The sequence below is a fragment of the Mycteria americana genome, chromosome 1 (genome assembly GCF_035582795.1).
Source record: "Mycteria americana isolate JAX WOST 10 ecotype Jacksonville Zoo and Gardens chromosome 1, USCA_MyAme_1.0, whole genome shotgun sequence".
NCBI lineage: Eukaryota > Metazoa > Chordata > Aves > Ciconiiformes > Ciconiidae > Mycteria > Mycteria americana.
In genome coordinates this window covers 130,710,546-130,731,266 of record NC_134365.1, presented here as the reverse complement: position 1 = coordinate 130,731,266, position 20,721 = coordinate 130,710,546, and the positions used below count along the sequence as shown (strand labels likewise).

The 20,721-nt window shown below is 39.7% G+C and overlaps 1 protein-coding gene across 12 annotated transcripts in view; it reads right to left on the bottom strand.

The window, feature by feature from the left end:
• The window catches only part of DMD (dystrophin), a 1,157,417-nt gene that overhangs the window by 48,195 nt on the left and 1,088,501 nt on the right, over window positions 1-20,721 (bottom strand). For all 12 annotated transcript variants that reach the window (XM_075520648.1, XM_075520634.1, XM_075520658.1 and 9 more), the window contains 4 exons: window positions 19,878-19,952; window positions 14,441-14,642; window positions 10,988-11,073; window positions 8,227-8,384 (listed from right to left, as the gene is read on the bottom strand). In XM_075520648.1, the coding sequence (XP_075376763.1) occupies window positions 8,227-8,384; window positions 10,988-11,073; window positions 14,441-14,642; window positions 19,878-19,952 (521 nt within the window). The remainder of the gene's footprint in view (window positions 1-8,226; window positions 8,385-10,987; window positions 11,074-14,440; window positions 14,643-19,877; window positions 19,953-20,721) is intronic.

Genomic DNA, 20,721 nt, shown 5'->3' with positions numbered 1-20,721 from the left:
ATCTCTCTTTCTCTTATTCCCTATTACAATAGACAGCACTACCATGTACTCTGTCACAAAGAAAATCATCCACTTACAGGATCACCTTTGATGCCTGATCTCATGTTTCCCATCTCTCTTATCTGAGCCTGCATAGCACTGCTTCTCGCCTATTTTAAAAACAGTTTGTTATCCAAGTCCTAAAAATCGCACGTCTTTTGATCAAAATTCCTTTCTCTTTAATGTCCTTCATTATCCTACTGACCTTTCTTCTAAAGGCATGCATAAGGAAATCATTCAAATCCGTTCTCAAGCCTGTTGCTGAATGTGTAACCTCTCTGCCTCTTTAAATGCCTCAAAATCCCTCTTCTACCATATCACCTCTAAATTTCCTGTCATTGCCTGCAAACACAATATAGTTTTGTCCCACAGAATACGATCGATTTAGCCTCATATTCCACTACCTCCCACTTTCTCCTCTTTGCGAACAGCAAAAAAGCCTATGAAAACTTCCTGGCAGTCCCGTCTCTGCTGCCTTCCCATCACATCCTAACCACTATGATTATTTCAGGTATCTCTTCTACCGTAACTCTGAGGCAGCTCAGTCACAGAGCTGAATCCCATTGTGGCAGGCACCGTGCACACACCAAAAAATGATACATCACCCCTACCTGGCAGCACCTACAGTACAGAAAAAGAAACAGCAAAGAGATAAGAAACACAAGGCAACAGGGGACAACAGCGATCTATCTACATGGGTAGAGGTCACACCATACCAGCAGGCTAGCCACTGCAAAGAACAGTGCAGAATAAAGGCACAGAGCATCAAAAGGGATTTTAAGGAAAACAGTGAAGTGCATGAGTCAATGTTTATGGGGAACATCTCTCTGGCATGCAGGGTGGTGCAGAGCCAGCACAAAACTGGTTAACTGAGAGCCTGGGAGCTGGTTTCAGTGCTGAAGGCGAGGTGATGGATCAGGTGGAAACAGCAAAGGGCTCTGGTGGGGAGGACGGGAAGGAGGAGGACGGGCCCGCACAGGCAACAGCGCAAGTGATAAAGCGGGATACTGTCCTGCTCCTTTTCTCTAAACCATCGCTACATGCTAATTCAAATTCCTTGAGACATTTGCTTCCATGCTACCCAACAAAACAGTATATTTATGGGCTCAATATATTTAAATCCTCTGCTTTCCTTTTTCTCTAGGGTTTCAAATACAGCCCTCTGCGGGCCAGTCTTTCATATCAAACTTCACAAGGCAGACTGTCTTCCTTTGTGATCCAAACCTATTTGAAGCATTTAAATAAATAATAAGCATTAATGTATCATGTACATGGCCCATGATGAACAGGGGACTGAGTGCTGATTTTTTTTATGCTCGCTCTCCGTTACTTTTCCAGTTTCTCATGAAATCTGAGTTTAGTATGACCTAGCTAAAACCTTATTCAACTAAAAATGCTAGCAACGAATTTGGAGGAAAAGTATCACAACTGATCTAAAGGAGAGAAAGCTATAGGGCAAAACAATTAGCTGTGTGTTTGGGTTTTTTTTAAATATAACACTGTTTATAATCTTGACAAACAAATTAACTGATCAATACTTGAAGACTGAGAAAAATGCAAAGTCTCCTAGACGGAAGCTATGGCTACAAGAAAGATGTGGAAAAAAACCCCCAGAATATCTCCTGAATAATGCATTGCATTAAAATTGACTTAAAATGCTGCTGCAATACTTTGGTTAATTAGGAACAAAGAGATTTTTTGGTCAGGGCTTTCTTCTTGAGATGCTAGTTTGGGAAAACATCTGAAGACTCCTATGACTGCATTTAAGATCCATGTATATGGATTTCTAGTACAGTCATATAAATCCTTTTGGGATGTTTGGGGTAAAACCATCAAACCACAACATATCTACAGTTATTCAGATAAAGTCCCTCACAATTTAATATTCACTACAGGTCTTATATGAAGTGGAATAACCTTATTTTTTCCACACACTGAAATATTTCTGAAGACTTCTGCATTAAATCCTACTCCTCTGTTTTATCATGTAGCTATAGAATTTAGGAACCTCCCCAAAGAAAAAAAGAGAAAATCAAAAGTACAATAAAGTCCCCCCAACACTGGCAACAGAATTTGTTCAGAACAGCGGATACTGCCTTCTGCTGCAGGACATCAGTGAATTCGACAGAATTAAATTAATTCTAGAACTCTCCTAAGAGAAAGGCATATTTATAAAATACGATTATCTATATGTATATTTTTCAGCTAGCAGCCAGGGCAGTAAAGGGGTGGGGGAGAGACTTTCTGTGGCTCACTCAGTGAGCCAGCATCAGCCAGGAACTACAGTAGCAAACCATTACCCTGCCTAGCAGACTACGCTTTCTATACGGAGGTCCTCTAAGCCTCAAAAAAATTTTAAGAGGATCTATTTAATATGCCATTTCTAATAGAAAAACATGAAGTGTACGGAAATGCTGCAGTGCAAGCTGCAGTCAGAATAAGAATGAGCTGCTCAAAGCGCTGCTCTCCACTTGTAGCTGCTTTAAATTTGCAGTGAAAATGCTGCGGCGATGAAAGACTTTCTGTAACACCCAAAGATCTATTTTAATTTTGCAGTCACTGTCGATTGCCAGCAGTCCCAATAGCTGCCTACCCAGAGCTCCGCACGCTGGCTGTACAAACCTGTGCTCAGAGAGATTAGGTGCATTAAAATGTATCAGAACTGGTTCCGAATTATATTACATGAAGATTTAAAGCCACGTGGAGAAAAGCTGGTCAGGGTCAGACAGTATAGGACAGACCTCGACTGTTCCCTGAGCTGCTATTACGATTTTTTTAATAATCTCTAAATCCGATAAAGGCAGCAGCTGAAGATTTTACATAAGGGGAAAAAGTCTGAATTCATACAGTTTGTATCTGAACCAACAAGATCAAGCTGTAAAGAATATTAATGGTTCTCCTCTTGAACACATTTCTGTGCAACTCCCAATTTTTATGGTAATAACAGAGTGAATCATAAAGTAAAATTCATAAAGCCCTTTCCAGCTTACAAGTAACAATTTGTTATGGGGGACATTCAAATTCATTATGTTCCAGACATCTGTTTTTCAGTATTTATTTTGCAGAAACAATGGAGGAATAGGAAGTTGGGTGATGCTAGCATCTTTATGCAATACTTAGGAGTTGAATTTTTTGGGGTTTTTTTTCCCCCTCTTCTTCCAGCTAGTAGTTTAAAAAATATTCTATGCTATATTAACTTTATCTATCCATAATATGAAATATGCTAAATACAGTCATGATGTTACATGAACAATGTGATATGTTTTTGGACAGAGTCAGACAATATAGCACAAATTTCGGATAACATTTTTGATGAGCTATATTCTGTTTAGCTGCAGTGTAGGAAATTAATTAAAAATAAATTAACATTGTTAATTTAATGGTGTTTTACATGCAGGATGGAAAGCTTTATGTTAGTCTAAGTAAGTATTATTTTGGACAAAATGAATATGGGGAATGGGATTCTTGTGACTTGTTGAAGTGTAAAAATGCAGAGCAAGCCGTGAACAGCAGCCCTGTCTCTCAGGAGTCAGATCAAACCCTGCTCAGCCTTGTCTTCCACTCTTGAATGGCTTCCCCAATACGTTCGTATTCTCCCCATTGCTAGGTGGTAAGATAAGAAAAGTCAAGAATTTATTATTTCTGAAACAAGTGCTGTTTCATGGTCAAGAAAGAGAGGATTATTATAAAGGTAACTTTGGGTGATACAAACTGCTTAAATCTGCCTCGACCCTTGGAGCAAATGCTTAAGATCATTACTTTCACGCCTTGCATTACACTTGATTGCATTGACTACTCCAGTCAATGTTTTTAGTGTTGTGGCAAAAAGTAATTTAAAAAAAAAAAAAAAAGAACCCAGAAGTGAATTAGTGTACAGTTTTATATCATCCACATTTGAAAAACACAATCTTCCTACTTCCCATTACACTAAACCATTTTAAAATAGCTCTTTAAAGGAGTTCACTTGTAGGACTCTTCAAGAGTGCCTCCCAAAGTCAGGCACAGGTTCACAAAATCCTGCTGAAATAAAACCAGAATTGCTGTTTTATGACATTTACAGCACAGCAGCTTGAGGAAGGATTTGCTAGTTCCCCTCAGGCCAGCTCTCCCCTGTCAGAGCCAAAAGCAGAAGAAATATCCTATGAATAGAAACAAGGGCTGCCTGGATATCTCAAAAGAGATCGAGTCCCTCAAGAGTAATACTGCATTTGTACGTTATTTTCATATAGACCTCCATATAACTATATATAGTTATTCGTACACAGTATTGGTATTTCCTAACTGTTCAAAAAAAAACCCCAACCCACCCCTCACAAGACAACTGCCCAACAAATTTAAATCATAGCATTTACGGCCAAAGTCACTATCAGGGTCCTGGCCCATGATTTGCAATACCCAAACTTCACCTAAAAGGACTAACAGGCCCCTATTTTGGCTTTTATTTGCCTGAGTAAATATACTGGATTTGGACACAGTTAAGTGGTTGTAAAAACCAGGCTGATCTTGCCTGATCATTGATCAAGTACAAACCTAGAAATGAAGACTATACAAGACAGGATACTAAAATACTTTCCTCTGTCAAAGTGAAATGAAACAAGAAAGTTTAAAATACTGATATGAATTAACTGTACATATTTTACTACTCCTTAGCTTCATCTGTACTGGTTTTTCATATCAAGTACTCTACTTCAAGTACACCCTCGGAAGAAAGCATACTTAAAACAGTTTATAACCAAGAACCAAATATCCCAAATTTTATTGAGAAACAGCAAGAGACATTTTCATCTGAGCTGCACTCTGTTTTTGCATTGCATTTCTTAAACGTCCCAATGTCACAGTAACTCATCCAAGGCAGTCATGTGCATTCCTAGGTCCTATTTACACTATACAAGGAAAGCGTATTAGTAATTTTCCACTGTGATTAAAAGACAGCGCGTGCGTCCTTTAGTCCATAACAATTCCCTATCCTGTTTACTTAAAAAATGTACCCATCACAGATCTAAAAGGAAAGTGCTTTCACACTGCAGAAATACTGAATTCACCAAATTTTTCATGGATCTATAGATTGCTTTGATGCAGTCTGAGCCCAGACAGAACTATATAGTCTTCAAATGGTCATCAGATCAAGCTCTTCGCTCTCACTTAAAAACATTTTTTTCTTTAAAATCTGAAAGCAGAAATTACATCCCCCTGCACAGGGTAAGAAAGATAAATCCCATAACATCCTTTTTCTCCCAACAATTACTATCAACACCTTTCCATATATGAAGAAAACTGTGAAAAGCAAGTGTTGGTGCTGGGGGGATGAAAAGTAAGATGGCAGCAGCAGGCTGCAGCAAGGGGACCCACTCCTCGGGAGCGGGCAGCGGGCAGGCTGCTGCCAACAGCGCGGCTGGAAAGCCTGCCCTCCCCAACCCTCATTCCCAAGGACTCGCACTTCAAACCGAAAAGCAGGACAGATTTCCCCTGTTATCGCCGGGAACAGTAAACATCCCCTTTTTTTCCTGCTGTTGTGCATGCAGACAGACAAGGCCGTTGCCAGGGCACCTAACCTAAGGGGGCTGGGAGAGCGATTTCTGAAGCACGCATTTGTTGCAGACTCTGACATGACTGCAATTTATTGCTGGCTTATCACCAGAAAGGGGAAAAAAAAAAAAAAAGGAAAAAAAAGAAAAGAAAAGAAAACCCTAAAGAAAAAGCAGTCCTCACCGTGGGCGTACAAAGAAAGACTTAATTTAGTTTCCACACAGTAATGTAAACTATGAATCCCCACGCTATTTTTAAAAATTGAATTATCTCCCTTCAGCAAAAGGAGGCCGCCGGGAGCCCTGTGCAATCCCCCCTCGGCCGTCCAGCTCCTCCAGCCGCTCTGTTTCCCAGGCTGCTCCCTGCTCCTCCCCGGCACCTCAGTGCTGTCCCCCAGCCCAAGGACCCTCGTGCCCCCCACACCACTGCCTTACGCCGAAAGGATCTCTCTGCACTCCTCTCCTCCCTTCCTCCTGGAAAGGTCTTACTTCTTCCCCCATCTCCATTCCTGGCTGCTCCTTTCTTTCATGCCTCGTCCTACCCACCCTTCTGTTTCCTTCATCACTATTATTCCTACTGCTGTTCTTAGCATCATTCCCTAAGGGTGGCCCTTTTTTTTCCACTCTTTAGTACCTTCTTCCTCCCCTCCATCAGGGCTCTCCCTACACTTGGATTTCTGCTCCTCTCCCTAGGACTCCGTCTCCCCTGTTTTTGTATTTCCCCTCCTCGGTTGAGCCTCCCTCCCCCTTTCTGGTCCTCCTAGAAGTTCATCTGTTCTGCTGCAACCCAGGTCAGAAATCACCCTCCCACTCTGCAAGTTAAAATGAGGCTTAGCCCAGAGGAAAAAAAGAGAGGATGAAATTCCTCTTATTGCAGGTAAGAAGAAAACCTATTTTTCAGTGCAGGTAAGAGAAGGAAACCTCAGGTTTTCTGATGTTCTGATTTATGAACATGTCAAAGGTTGTGCCCAGCTGTACTTGGGCTGTTTCTAGAAATGCCGGCAGCTAAATGCGGTACAGCATTCAGCCCGCTGGCATGTCTTCATTTGTAGTGACAATGTTGCTAACTCATTTTATTCAAATCAACATTTATTCCAAGGTCGTCTTCCTACTTCATAAAAACTGTTTTTATGTGTTCCATCACTATGAATTTTATTGTTTTCTTCCTAATATAAACACACATAATGTCAGCCCCCTTTCCAAAAAAACATGTTTTTGTCAGATTCCGAGGTCACTTTCCTTATCAGTTTTTCAACAGTGTTCTAAGTGCTGTTGCCATTCACTTGGGAAAACGATAGGATCCAGCTAGTCCTAATTTCCGAGGAAGGTCATTTGCACAAATGAGCTTTTGACCATGGATTTGCTGTGGCATCATTTTGTGTTGGTCTCACTTGAAAGCCCAACGTGGAATTTGAAGCTTGAAAGCCACAGCAGGGTCTAACCCAGCTATCAAAGTTGCTATGCTTAGTTTATCAGCATGGGTTATCCACCCAGGCTATGGCTCTATAAAACATTAATTTGGAAATGGCATCAAATACAGACTAGAATTATAATAGGTCAAGACATGAATGATGGAAATGCGAAAACGTGAATCCTGTAGAATTGACGTGACAAAAGAAGTTTAAAAAGTACAGAAAGCAAACATCCCATCGCAACTGAAGTTTGTGGTGTTTTTAGAATTATATTCTTTTCACAGTCACTGTGTGTAGAAGACTATTTCCAAGCATTAATATTCATTGAAAAAAACTTGCTGTGTTTTGCTTACTACAGAACTGAAAGTACTACATAATGAAACTTGAGCAGCAGGCAAAAAAGCAAACAACTCCCCCCCCCTCCACCCCCAACCAAACAAAAAATCCCCCAGGGACAGTTAGGGGATGGGAAAAAAAGCATTTCTTCCATTGTAATGTAGAAGATGCATTGAGAGTTAATCACAGACCATACATTACCTCCCCTCCTCTACCTTTTCATGAAGCAGCTGTCTTCATCTTGTGCATTCTGCTGGTGGTTAGGATAAAGATGAATAATTCCCTTAACTCTCTTCCTCCCCAGTTTAAATAATTTACAAGTTTGAAAAAGAGCCTCCAGTTCGCCCTGTATTCCTCAACAGACAGGACAGGAATTCTTTCAGTACTCTTTAAAGAAAACTGGCATTATCCATTCAAGCAGTGGAAGGAGCTCATTGAGCACTCCTCGCCCCTAGACAGCACTACAGGCAGTCGCTCCTTTCCTATCGTTCCCCTGGGCACCTGGCTGTCACTGGTACGCATATGCCCAAAATTTAGATTAACTAGTGCTGTTCACCTACATGGCAGCAATAAATGGTGATCTACCGCTGGCAACAGAAAATTATATAACCAGGAGCTGCTGTAACAAAGACTTGAACTGCTTGCAGGGTTCTGTTACAATACAAACGTTGATGACAATTACTTGCTGTCTGGATAACAGCATAATCTGGGCTTCTTCCACCACGGCCAGAGAAACGGGCTAATTCAAATACATCTCATCAAAGGAATGGTTTAATACACCAATGAAGGCCACCATTAAATGACTCTCAGTACCCTAACCCTTCTTCCAGACTTTCAATCCCCTTCAGAATGGACAGGCTACCTTGACACGAAATACAAATCAGAAAATTGACAGCAAGCAAACATGAACTTACAAACTGGAAGCAGCTTCTGACGCTTGGCTCGATATTGCTGCCCCCAAAGGAGGCCACTTCCCCCAGCTGCCGAGGGATCTGGATGGAGTCGTGCAGCAGAAGCCCCAGCCGGCGCTGGTCACAGAAGCCAGTGGAGCTTGCCACTTGCTTGAACAGGTCTGGAGGAAGGAAAGGGACCTGTGCTAAAGCATCACAACCGGGATATGGCAAATAGTGCGGAAGTTTGCATCATTTCAAAGGCTCACAAGTGCAGTCAACAGCCTTGGCAGACATGAATACAAATGCGTCTTCAGTTTGGATGCTTTTCTTCCCATAAACACTGTTTTTCTGTTAAATAAGCAGTCTAGTGATACTTTTTAATAGCATTATTGGTTTGTACCTGGGAAGAAAGGCCATTATAACACAGCACCTGTGGCATTACTGGTCATAGCAGCTGTGATTCTATAACACAGCTAACTAAACAGCAGGACCTTTGAGCCACAACAACATAAATGTTTTAAAAATATCGTGTAACAGTAAAATAATCTCATACAACATCCAGCACATTTTCAAGTCTTAGCAATCAACGTACAACTCAGAGAATCCAATTCTCTTTCAGATAAGCTGAACCGAAAAACAAGAGCTCTCTAACTTCGATAAGTCATAATCTTTTAACTCAAGAGTATTTCTAAAATGAAAGAAAAACATTACAGTACGACAGAACTTGCCATCCACCGGGAATGTTAATATCATATTAAGTTTTCACTTCTGAAGTGAAATGTCACTTGAAGCCATGTTCTGTTACTGCATCATTCTAGAAAAGAATCCTTACAGGACAGAATTACTATCCTTTCATAAACTCAATTTAATTGAATGGGAATTAGTTATTTAGTTATACTACACGTACATTGAAGACGTTTTAGAGTTCATAATAATAAGAAAAATCAGGTTAGCATTAACTGAAATATTTATTTGGTAATATCCCTGTTGACAATACATGACCTGAATAATTCTCCTTACTCTTCAAAGAGTTAAAAAAAAAAAAAAAAGAAAAAAGACCATGAGAGACGGCTAGAATAAAATAATGCCCTTTTTTTGGAGCTGCCTGAATATTTCACCTGTCACCAGGGATACAATTATAAAGGTGCTTCAGCACTGCGTGAGATAACTTTCCCAGCGCTGCTTTGACACCTGTTTTCTTCTGAAGGAATAAAGGAATGGATAGAGAAAGGATTATTTTTTAATTACATGAATTTCACTCTTGCCAAGTCTAGTTTTATAACAAATAATTTTGGGATAAATCCTTCCATCACCTCTGCAAGCCTGAAGACTTGTGCTCTAGCACAGACAACTCTGCTCTGCTGCACAAATGAGAGAAAAAATTTTAAGGGGTGCGACTCATCCCATACTTGCAGCAATACTAATAGCAATCGCACTATGACTTCGGCATGGATGGTGAAGCCAGACCACAGCCTGGCAGAGACAATTCCTTCCTCTCCCACAAACGGGTCAGCTTTCAATTTCCCCATCACTAAAACATTAAGTGTTCTACAACCTTAAAGGGGGGGTTATGCATTACCGTGCACACACACTATAGGAGACTATAAAATATAAATAAATGTTTTCCTTTGTAACTTTGATAATCCTCAATGAAATATCATTTTGAAAAATATCTGTACTGAGTAATTTTCTTAAAAGAGTTTCTGAATACTTTTTCACAACACCCACATGAAACATCTAGAGATCTAAACTGTGACATTCATAGTGATTGCCTTAAAATCGAATCCAATTATACATAGTCATGCACAGACTCTGTTGCTGGAACTGTCTGTTTTCTCTTTAGCATTCTTCAACTTCCATTAGTAGAATAGAATAATAACAATTGGTAAGAACTGCTATGGTATTGGGTCAAATCCTAAAGGATTTTTTTTTAGTGCTTTTTTTAAATGCATGAATGAATGATACCAGTTAATTTAACCAGAAAGTTACTCTTGAGAACTACTCTTATCAGTAGATCTTTTCTGGATCCTAGCCTCACTAATGAACTGATTCATTAGTCAGATAAAACTAAAACTTCAAGTGGAATTTTTTTCAAGTATTTCGGCTATTAAAATGTGCAAAATTAGCATATTTTTAATTTTTTTTTTAAGATAGCAACTATATTTAAGCACAATATACATAATAAGACCCTAACCACATTGTGGAAAACATTTTTAAAAAATAATATATTTTAAAATGGTGTAATGCATGATGTCCTGTAGACATGCATTTTTGTGTATGAAGGTGTGCTAAACCAGTGGTCTCCAAAGGGGGGTGCATCCACCACAGCGGGTGCGCAAGACAATCCATTGGGGTGCGGTAAGAAAATATTTTTTGTTCTGATAATAAATTAAAAAAAACCAATAGTGTTTATTTCAACTTTATCTCATGCCTTTTTGATTTCTGTTTTTGTGTATGTTTTATAATGTACATAGTATATTAGTACAGTAGTACATGTACATAATTTACAAATAAATATACATCTACTGGGGGTGCATGCTGAAAAATTTTTTACTGATAAGGGTGCATGATCAAAAAAGTTTGGGGACCACTGCGCTAAACTACCTAAAACCATACTGAACAAATAATTTAAAAGTACAAGGGGGAGCAAATTAACACACTTTGCATGTGGACTATCTAAAAGAACGTCTCTGTATGCTCTTTAAATGTTTATGCAATAAGTAAGAGGAATGAAAACAGAATATAAACATAAACTAAAACCAAAAGAATTACATTGACTTACATCTGTATTTATCTTCCAGGTGTGCTTTACAAAGGGATATAACGCCAGTTTTGAAAGATAAGACACGGATCCTTCCTGTTCGACCCCTAATGAAAAAGAAACATTGGCTGATAATATGATCCATTCATGTCATAATTTCTTTACTAAAATGAAGTTCACCGCGGTACTGTAGTTGTCATAAATGAAGTCCCGCACAGAACCATGTTGCACAGCACACGCTAGCCAGTTATTAGATAATATAAAATATGGTTGTGGCTCCACAGGCGTAGCTGAATTGGACTGAGCTGTTGTATCAATTCAACCAGAAATGGTCTCGTTCGGAAACAATTACTCACCTCCTTCTTTAGGACAAAAGTGAGAGTAAAGAGTCTTTACACTACGCTTATTTGAAAAGGCTTCTCTATGAACTGCTGCTATTCTCAGAGAAGATGAGGTCCCTGATGGAACAGGAAACCATCCCTTTTGCCAAAGACAATATAACTTCACTTTAATTAGAAATGCAATGCAGCAGTCGTTTTTAGAAAGTCTTTGCTTGCTGTCTGTCAGCCCTGCCCTGACTTGTCTGAGAAGGAGCCAGGCATGAAAAAGCAGCCTCGGCCAGCAGTGTGCAGCAACAGAGGCACTTTTAAGTCATTCAGGTAAATGATGAAGCTTGCCTAGAAATCACGAGAAGGCAGGCAGGCTGCACAGCCATGCCGTTACCAACACGGTGTGGTTTCCGAGCTCCTCCTCTCAGCACTCAAACCTGTCCTGTGCAGTGTCAAGGGGCTGGTATACACCACCTCAGTCCCCGTGCTGCCTCCGGTCAGCCTTCCCCTCATGCTCACTCCTGCCTTGTGACGTGCCCACCCTATTACTTTTGCTTTTTAACGTGACTGTGAGAAGAGCATCCTCCTCCATGCTGCAGGCGACACAATGACAAACCTTCACATCTTCTCTCAGTCATCCGGTTTAGCTCAGTTTACTTCCAGTTGCTGGCTTCCCCCAAGACTTTTATTTCTGATAGCATTTCAAATATATACCATCTATTGCAAACGAAGACATACAACATAGGAAGCTAATGCCTAAAAACGCCATTTTTGAAGCAGAGCCTTATCAACAGTTCTGAAGTGTCACCAGTAAGAACACCACTGGAAATAAGATAAATCATGTACAGGCATGCCACAGTCATGCATTAGACTGCACTGTTCGGCAAAGATGCACACTGTCTTTTCAATCCTGTGAAAGCGTTGCAGGAGCCAGTGGTGCTCATTTACCCACGCGTCTCCCCTGCAAACCCTATAAAAGGTGCAGACGGAAACTGGTGGACAAAGCCAAATTTAGAATTTGTAGCCTTTTGCTAAAGAATCTTGCGTTTTTCATCACAAATAAGCATTGTTGTTTACCTCCGCTTTCCACACTCCACTCCTCTTACTCCTCTCCCTCAAATCTTTTCCAAATTAATTATCATCTGTGCCCTGAGAAACTCCTGCTGATGAATACCAGGCTCATGCAAATTATACAAGAGAAGAATGTAGAATGATGATTTCCCTGCAAGGCACATGAAAATGAAACTTGCACGAATCGTGAGTTGTTCAGTTCACTCTCCTCTCCTCCCAAGTCAAACCAATAATTTAGCATGCTACTGCAAATGAGCATGAGTGACTGATCAATTAAAACAAATCTGAAATGTGTTGGATTTGCAGAGCTGTGCCATAATTAGATCAGTCATTGACTGTGAATTTGATTAATATCTTTACAAATGACAGTTTTCAATTATAAGAAAAGTAAAGATTCAGTACATTTAATTAAATGTCTCGAGTACTGCTATGCACTTCGGTTGATCTCTGCCTGTTAAGCTTACAATGAAAACTAAACACATGTAACCCCAAGGTCACCCTTCTTACCAGCATAATTCAAACCTGAATTTTGACAAAATAGCTACGAGCTTTCCTCACACATAAAACACCTCTCTGTTCCATTGTGTCCTGCAATATGCAGCTCCCTAGCATACCTAGGGAATTGCCTGGAGGCAGCTAATTATAATTTCTAATGTACTTCCAGCACAGTGCAACATAAAGAATACTAGACTGGACAAGGCAAATCTGAACCGGACGGTCCAGCTTAGGAGCAGCCTGTGGAATGACCTTTAGTTCCCTCTCTGCCTCTAACGTGGCTGATCTGGATTAACATCCCTAGCACATCTTTTTTGGGTTTTGCTAATTGAGTAACTTTGTTTATATGTTATTTATAGTTGATGATAATTCAGAAGTGGATCACGGTCTGTGAACGCCAAAGCAGATTAAAGAAATAAAACCTGGTTCTTAAATGAACATAGCCCCATTCCCTACTACTGGTACACTACACAAAAATATAATGTAATCTAGGTAATCCACTTCACAGGATATTGCAGCTGCTGCAGAGGATGTTATAAGCAACTGGCTTATCGAAGGTGATCCTGCAGGAAGAGACTCTGTACAAATGTCTATTTGTTTTTGGTAGGTGATCATCAAAGCTTCAGTGCTGTGATAAAGGGTGGATGGAAGAACAATGTTATGGCACTTTAATACGGTTCAAAATCTCAATGGAAATACAATTATTGACCCATGTCCTTCCATTTCTACATGTAAATGCTTATTCTGACAGAGTAATGAGCGTGTCTGGCTGAAGGTGCTGATAGGAACCACAAAACCACAAATAAAGACTTCCACTGACACTTTTTTCACTAAATTCACCAGATACAAAAATAATTGCTTATTCTAAAATTAGCTTACAAACGTGTGTGGGAATGTGTCTATGCAGTATGAGCAACATCATTAACCAACTGAATAGAAATACTGATAAATTTTCTTAAGGTAAATTTATGCTGTTGTATTTATACTTATAGGTACACTTTTTAAAATTAAATTTCAGATGAAGTATTCTTCAAATCTCCTGTCTGCTAAGGGCTGTAAGCACATTGGATTAGAGATGAACCTCGTCCATCTTTGAACAAGAGTTATAGATTGAAAGCTACAGAAAATGGACAGCTCTGAAAAGGTTCAGCATCTGGAAGTACAGACACATGTAAGAGTCTATATGATGGTGTTCATATTGTTGCTTCTTGATAATTCTTTTGAATTTCTTTATCTAAATAAATTTAAAAAGCCATGCAAAGCCGTGACCTACTGAGGACATGCAGTCCCAGAATTGCTCTGAACACAGAAATCTGTTAAAAAAGTTCTGTTTTCCAGCTCTCTCATTGCTTAGCTTAATAAAGCTAGGATTGAAAGCCTAACCAAGGGCTGTATTGATTCAGCTAAATGCAGCCATTAAACCATTAGGTTTATTAAACTTTCACTTCAACTACTGGTTTTTTTCAGTTTCAAGCCATTCATTTTATAATGAGGCAGACGACTCATTACCCCTTTCCCCTTCCCCTTGTGCTGTTGGGAAAGCTCCTGAGCACCCCATGTTCAGAGCACCCATACGTACGTGTCATAGACATTCAGCAGCCAGTTGAGGCACATGTCCACGCAGAGAGGAACATTGACCAGGTTATTGTGCTCCTGTTCCAGTCGATCGTAAATGGTGGTCAAGCAGTTAATGATCTGCAGGATATCCATCGGCTGGTCATTTTGTTTGAGGTTGTGCTGGTCCAAGGCATCACATGCAGCAGACAGACTCAGGAGATCCACTGTTAAAATAAAATAAACCACAATAAAGACTGAAGAGAACCAGTGGTTGTATTACCCATACCCAAGAAGTAAATAGAACAATTTACTTGGCTTACATGCTTGGCCAGAGGACATTTTATGTCACGTGCAAGACGGGTTTCAAGACTCCTACAGGTGCACTGTTTACTCAGCTGTGGTCTTGGACAGCAGTGTTTATAAAAGTGAAATCGGTTTCATTTTTAGCTGTACAGTACCTATTATGCTATTGGATCCTATGGAAATATTACACATAAAGTACTATGTAAGTAAAAATTACGTTTCATGTTTTATGTTCCTACAGATAGGCTAACATCTGTAGGATGTTACATACTGCATATGTAACATACTGCATTCACCAAACGTGCTCTGAACATAGTACACGTCATCAGCTTTCCTGAGACGTGCCGTCCATTTCTTACAGAAGTCGAGCAATCTTAACTGAACTAAACTCCACAAGGAATATGCAAACAAATCACAACTGAAATGGGATTAACCTCTTTGTTACTTTTCCTCTGTTGAGAACAGGGACTAGAAGGTTCCAGAAACGTTAAATGGCCTATTTCAGTATTTATTAATGAAATGTATCCATTTTTAATTCTGCAGAGCATTTACATTTATAAATACCTCTATGACTTTATGGAGTAAGACACATTCAAACGTATCAGTCAACATACAACAGAGTTTTTTGTCACAGACATTTAAAAACTTGATTTTTGTTCCAATTTAAGTCAGTTGCATTTCGAAATTTGGATGTCCAAGGCAAAACAGAACTTCCATTTCTCAGCTCCTAGTCTCTGCATACTAACATCAACAGCAGCATCACACTTGGGGGGACACCAAATCAGAGAGTTATGGGATGTTGGTTTACAAACTAAAATAGGAATAAGAACAAAAGAAATCAGAAAAATGAGACAATTGATGCAGATCTTCCTGCTGCCACATGAAAACCCTTTGTCATTCCTGGCAGTGAATTTCCAGGCTGTGAGCAATGGGGATTTCATACCATGAGCAGTCACAAACTGCAGCACGATTCAACATGACTCGAGGGAGCAGGATCTAGCCCAAAGCGAACTGCCCAAAATCATCCAGAAAATTCATCACAAAATTGGGAAATGCACTGACCCAACTGCAAGACCATTTTTTCTCTCATTGGAATAAAAACATGTTTTATTGAGTCCTGGTAAGCAACATCTCTCAGTAATGTCAAAAAAAAAACGTGCAGAGGCTAAATGCAGAACCCCATACAGGAATTTTTTAAGAACTTCATCCAGCTTAAGGGCACATTTGCCAAATTCACACTTGAGTATTCTATTTTATCAAGGATGAAGCTGACCCTTTGATGTCCTAGTAGAGATGAAAAATACTTTAGCTGCACACCGGGCTGCTTGGTAACGCTGCATGGACAGTATGCTGGGATTTCATAATTGCCAAAAGAATTTCAGAAGCATAAATTTCACTGGAGATCAAGAGGGACTTCTGCTACTAAATCCCTTAAGCACTTCTGAAAATTTCATCCTGAGGGCCTGACATACCCAGTGCTAGAGTGAGTAAGGAAAGCTTGGAATGCTATTCCCATTATTATACCAATAAATTTAACTTCGAATATGTGGTTTTGTGCAGGGTTTTATTGGAATTTTACTTTTTTCCCATTAGCATATAGATATTTATTAAAAGAAAATCTTTTGGGATATTACGTTTAACCTACTAGCATATAAAATATAGCTATTCTAAGGTCAGTGTTATATCCCGCAAAAGCATAGTTATCGGACCCATTCCTAAGAGTCTCAGAAAGACACCTTTCTTCTAATAATTTATTAGTCAAATTGGAAATAGAGCACTGCTTTCACAACACCTTTAACTCCGAGCTTTAGGCTGAACTCTCAGTTCCTTTGAGACTATGAATCAACAGTAATTAAATGAACCCCTCAGGCATCTGAGTGGCAGCTTAATTATATATGCAGCTACTGCTAAACATGGGTCATTCCACTTTGTGAAAGCTCTTCCCACTAATAAGCCTTTCACCCCACCCTTCATCAACCTCCTGTCCTACCTTGAAGTTAACAACACATGTTCATCTTAGGCAAAAAGTACTTGCCACCATGCTCTGCTTTAGGGAACTTCTTTTTATGGGAAGAAGAGTGGCTCTGGCCTTTGCCACGTTAAGCCCCTCCTGCATCTTTCCCACCAAGATTAAAGAAATGGGGGGGGGGGGGGGATCCTCTCCCAGAACCAGGAATTGCATATTTCTTTCCTGAAAGCAAATCTGGAAGTCCCATGAATGACAGACTTTCAAAAGACAAGCCCCAACAGTCAGACATGTATTGAAGAGTTGTATATTCATTGCCATTCTGTGATTTGCAAACCTTTAACTGAATAAACCATACCACTTCATGCTTTGTACTTTTTGTGGGTTCTCTGTCACACTTTTGTTCTTTTCTATTTAAAATTCCAAAACTGACTCCAAAATTTGTGTGAGCAGTAGCTTCTAGCTTATTTTGAAATCTAAGTCATCTATATAAATATTTCTTTGGCCTCTAAGGCAAGAGAAAAAATGTTAGGATGTTTATAACTAGACACCAACCTGTGGCCAGATTGCAGGAAAAGTATAAAAGATGACCTGGAATAACTAACCCACTGGAGGACAGAAGTGACAATTAACAGGCAGGAGAAAGTATGCTGTGAAGGTCACATACTGAACTTGGGGAAAACTCAACATATGGCTGGTGATAAAAAGTATTAATGGTGTTCCCAGAATGCAAGATCATCTCCTCCGTAACCTGCTGCTGTTGGCTGATACACTAAAAAAATATATTTTATCTAGCCTGTATAAAATTAAAGGAAAAAAGCACCCTAACAGAAGTTCTTGAATATTTTCTTTTGCTGCATCTCCAAGAAAAGTTTGTGAATACATCTCATTTTATTGACATCACAATGTTCAGATGTGGTCTGCACTTGAAGATCAGATCTTTGAAAAGTAGCGAAACAAGAAAGTCAACATGCTTTGATGTGATTATCAAAGGAAACCATACGTTTTAAAAAAACAGTGCAATAGGTACACCTGGCATGCCCACAGTAATTTCGAAGGCTGGGATGATAGAGCCACACACTAGATTCTTCTAAGGTAACGCAATATGCAAGCATTTATTTGTTAAGGATTACCATTTTCCATATCCTTCTTTAGGTTTAATGTCCTAGTGTCTTGAAGTTCATTGGGCTGATTTACAAACTGAAAAGAAGTAAGTCTAAGAATAGTTCATTCTTAAAAGTTTCTATTCTTGTCACTGAGAAATAGGCTGTACCTTCACTTCTGCGGGCCTTCTAGTGTGCACACATCTTTAGAGTGTTCCTCAGTAGACAAAACTGCTCTGCTTTTTATGAAGTTTGCAGAAAAGAATATACATATATATATATATATTTTTAAAATCCTGCAATTTTAAAACGGAAATAAAAAGTAAGAGCTGAAAGCAGCACCTACTGCAAGTGGAATTTAGGGATTTTTGGCTATGCGTAGGATCACTGAAACCCAGCACTGTGCTCTATTTCTACTAGTGCCAAACTGCAGAAAAAGAATTTTGTAATGAGTTGGGTTTTTTTAAAAAAATCTAATTAAATTCAGTTCACAAGCGACACTGAAATCATAGAATACACAAATACAATGATGGTGTCTCCAAGCAAAAATATTTGTAAGAACAAAGACTGCTAACCAAATTCCTTAAATACTTCTCCTTAGATACAAGGATGAAGAATGTGCTAAAGTAATCAGTGTAAGCGCCACTGCATGCCTCTGAAAACATCCATTCTCAGAAAATCTACCTAAGTGTAACCTTGAGACATGAACTGACTTCAGTGAGTAATTACAATTCCACACGGTAAAGTCCAAGATGAGTCTAGAATTATTCAGTGGCAGGAATCAGGGTAACACAGATAAAATAGGATGCAAAGTTTTGCACTTTCAGCCATAAAAACCTGTTACAAGTTACACTTGTGCACTGCCAGCTACAGAAACCTTTAATTCCAAAAATTTTAGTTCCTTACTTCAGTGCTGCACTGATTATGAATACTTTTCACTACGTATCACTCCAGTTTCTTTATACTACCTTTCCACAATGAGTGTGGCAGGAGTGCTGTGCCATGGAAAGATGTTTGTATTTCTGATCAACATAATTCATTCTTTGTCACTGCATTCATGTTGAAAACTTTCATTATGTTACAAGACTTTTCACATTGTTTTTTTTTTCTTTTTTCTTTTCTATTTTTTTATAAATTCAGAAATTGAGTCTGTTCATTAATGGAATTCACCCATGCTTATAAGCCTAAAAGCAAACATACTCAAAAATACTGAGGTTTGACATGGTTCCAGAAAGCATGTGAGCACAAATCCAAACTTGAGATAAATCAACAGTTGAGACATTTGCAACTGTGTCAGAAATTTAACCCTGTAATTAAATGCCGAATAGTGAATGTTAAAATATTTTAATAACCCTCCAAATTGTACCGCCTAAGAAACTGCTTACTTTGGCAACTGATTGGCCTACCAAGAAAACTATGAGCAAATTATTTAGCTCTCAGGTTACAATAAGCTGAAGAGGAAACATAACTCCAGTGACAGGTAGAATACCATACACCAGTTGAGAGAATTAAAGTGTTAGAACATGCACATCATTAATGTATGGCTGATGAGAAACTTCTGAACATAACCAAAAGCTGGGGAAAAAGAAGCTACATGTTTATTGTGATGATCTCGTTTAAAGGCAACAGCCCCTCAGGGTTCAAGATTCACCTTAACCATTAGCAACTCCAGCTCTGGAGTGATTATTTCACCTGAACTCTCACCATTCCCAATACACTAGAGTCCTGTTCGTTTGGTCTTGAGCTGTAAAGCTGTGGCTGACACAGGACATGGCTCCAGTAATGAGCACAGTGAAAACACCCGGCTAAAGAGTATAAAGATAAGAAATATGCCAGGGATGTTAGGTTTGTTTCTGATCCACTGCTCTGTCTCACAAGGGACAGATCTGCAAACCACCCAGCACTTTGGCTTCGTAAGGAACAAGCAAACCAGTGGCAGAAGGCCCTTCAGGTGAGAGGTTTCCATGCACCAGGTGGAGATGGGGGTATGTGTGGGGGTCTTTTTCTGCTTCTGAAAGTTGTGAATAAGCTTGTGTGTTGGTCATAAAGTCTTCCCGGTAGCGGGTGAGGCACAGGCACATACTTACAGCAGAGGGCTTTCTGCAGCCTGCGGAGTTTCATGGCAGTCCTGTATGCCGAGAACCTGACGTTGTTCAGGTCAGCTGTAGGGGGGGAATATTAAAATAAAAGATCAGCTTTATGCCTTAGAAATAACCAGACTCACAAAGAAGTTGTTAAGTTGAACTAGAAGATTATACTCATCGGTTAAAAGAATAGAGAAAAAAAAAAAGTATGTTAGAAAGTCTACTTCACTGAGCAAAATCCCTCAAACCTTGACAATCAATCATCCAAAAGAAAAACAGTAAGTCCTGAAGTGTTACTTCCTTTCTTTCAAAGGCACTGAACTTAACAGCACTTGAAAGGACAACATCAGTGACTGCAGTAGCGTTGTCTGAAAATACCGCAGCCTTTCACACCGCAGGCACTGTGAGAGAGATAAGAACCTGAAACTTCTCCTTGTCTGCCCGATGCACCAGCCAGGCTGCGTGCAGGCAGCCCCAAGAGAAGAGCTCTGCACAGGAAAAAGCAGGCAACTCTCAGCTACTGCTAAAAAAAAAACTTTATAAAAAAAACAATGAAACTTTTGTGCTTTCCACCCAAGCAGATCCCAGCCATGCCCTGAGATGTAAAGTCTTCCTGGTGAGAAGCCAGCTCACCCAGCCAGGTGAGTTCCCAGGTTCCCACCTCCAAAATGGCAGGGAGCTGATGGGTTCCCGCAGCATGGCAGGGAGCGGGACCCAGCAAGGAACAAACCGTGTGGTGTGATTTTTGCTGGAGCCTTCTCACACGGTTAACAAAATAAGGACATCAACATATGTCCCCACTGAATAGTTTAACCACGGCTTGCAAAAACCTCCTGGGACACCGCAG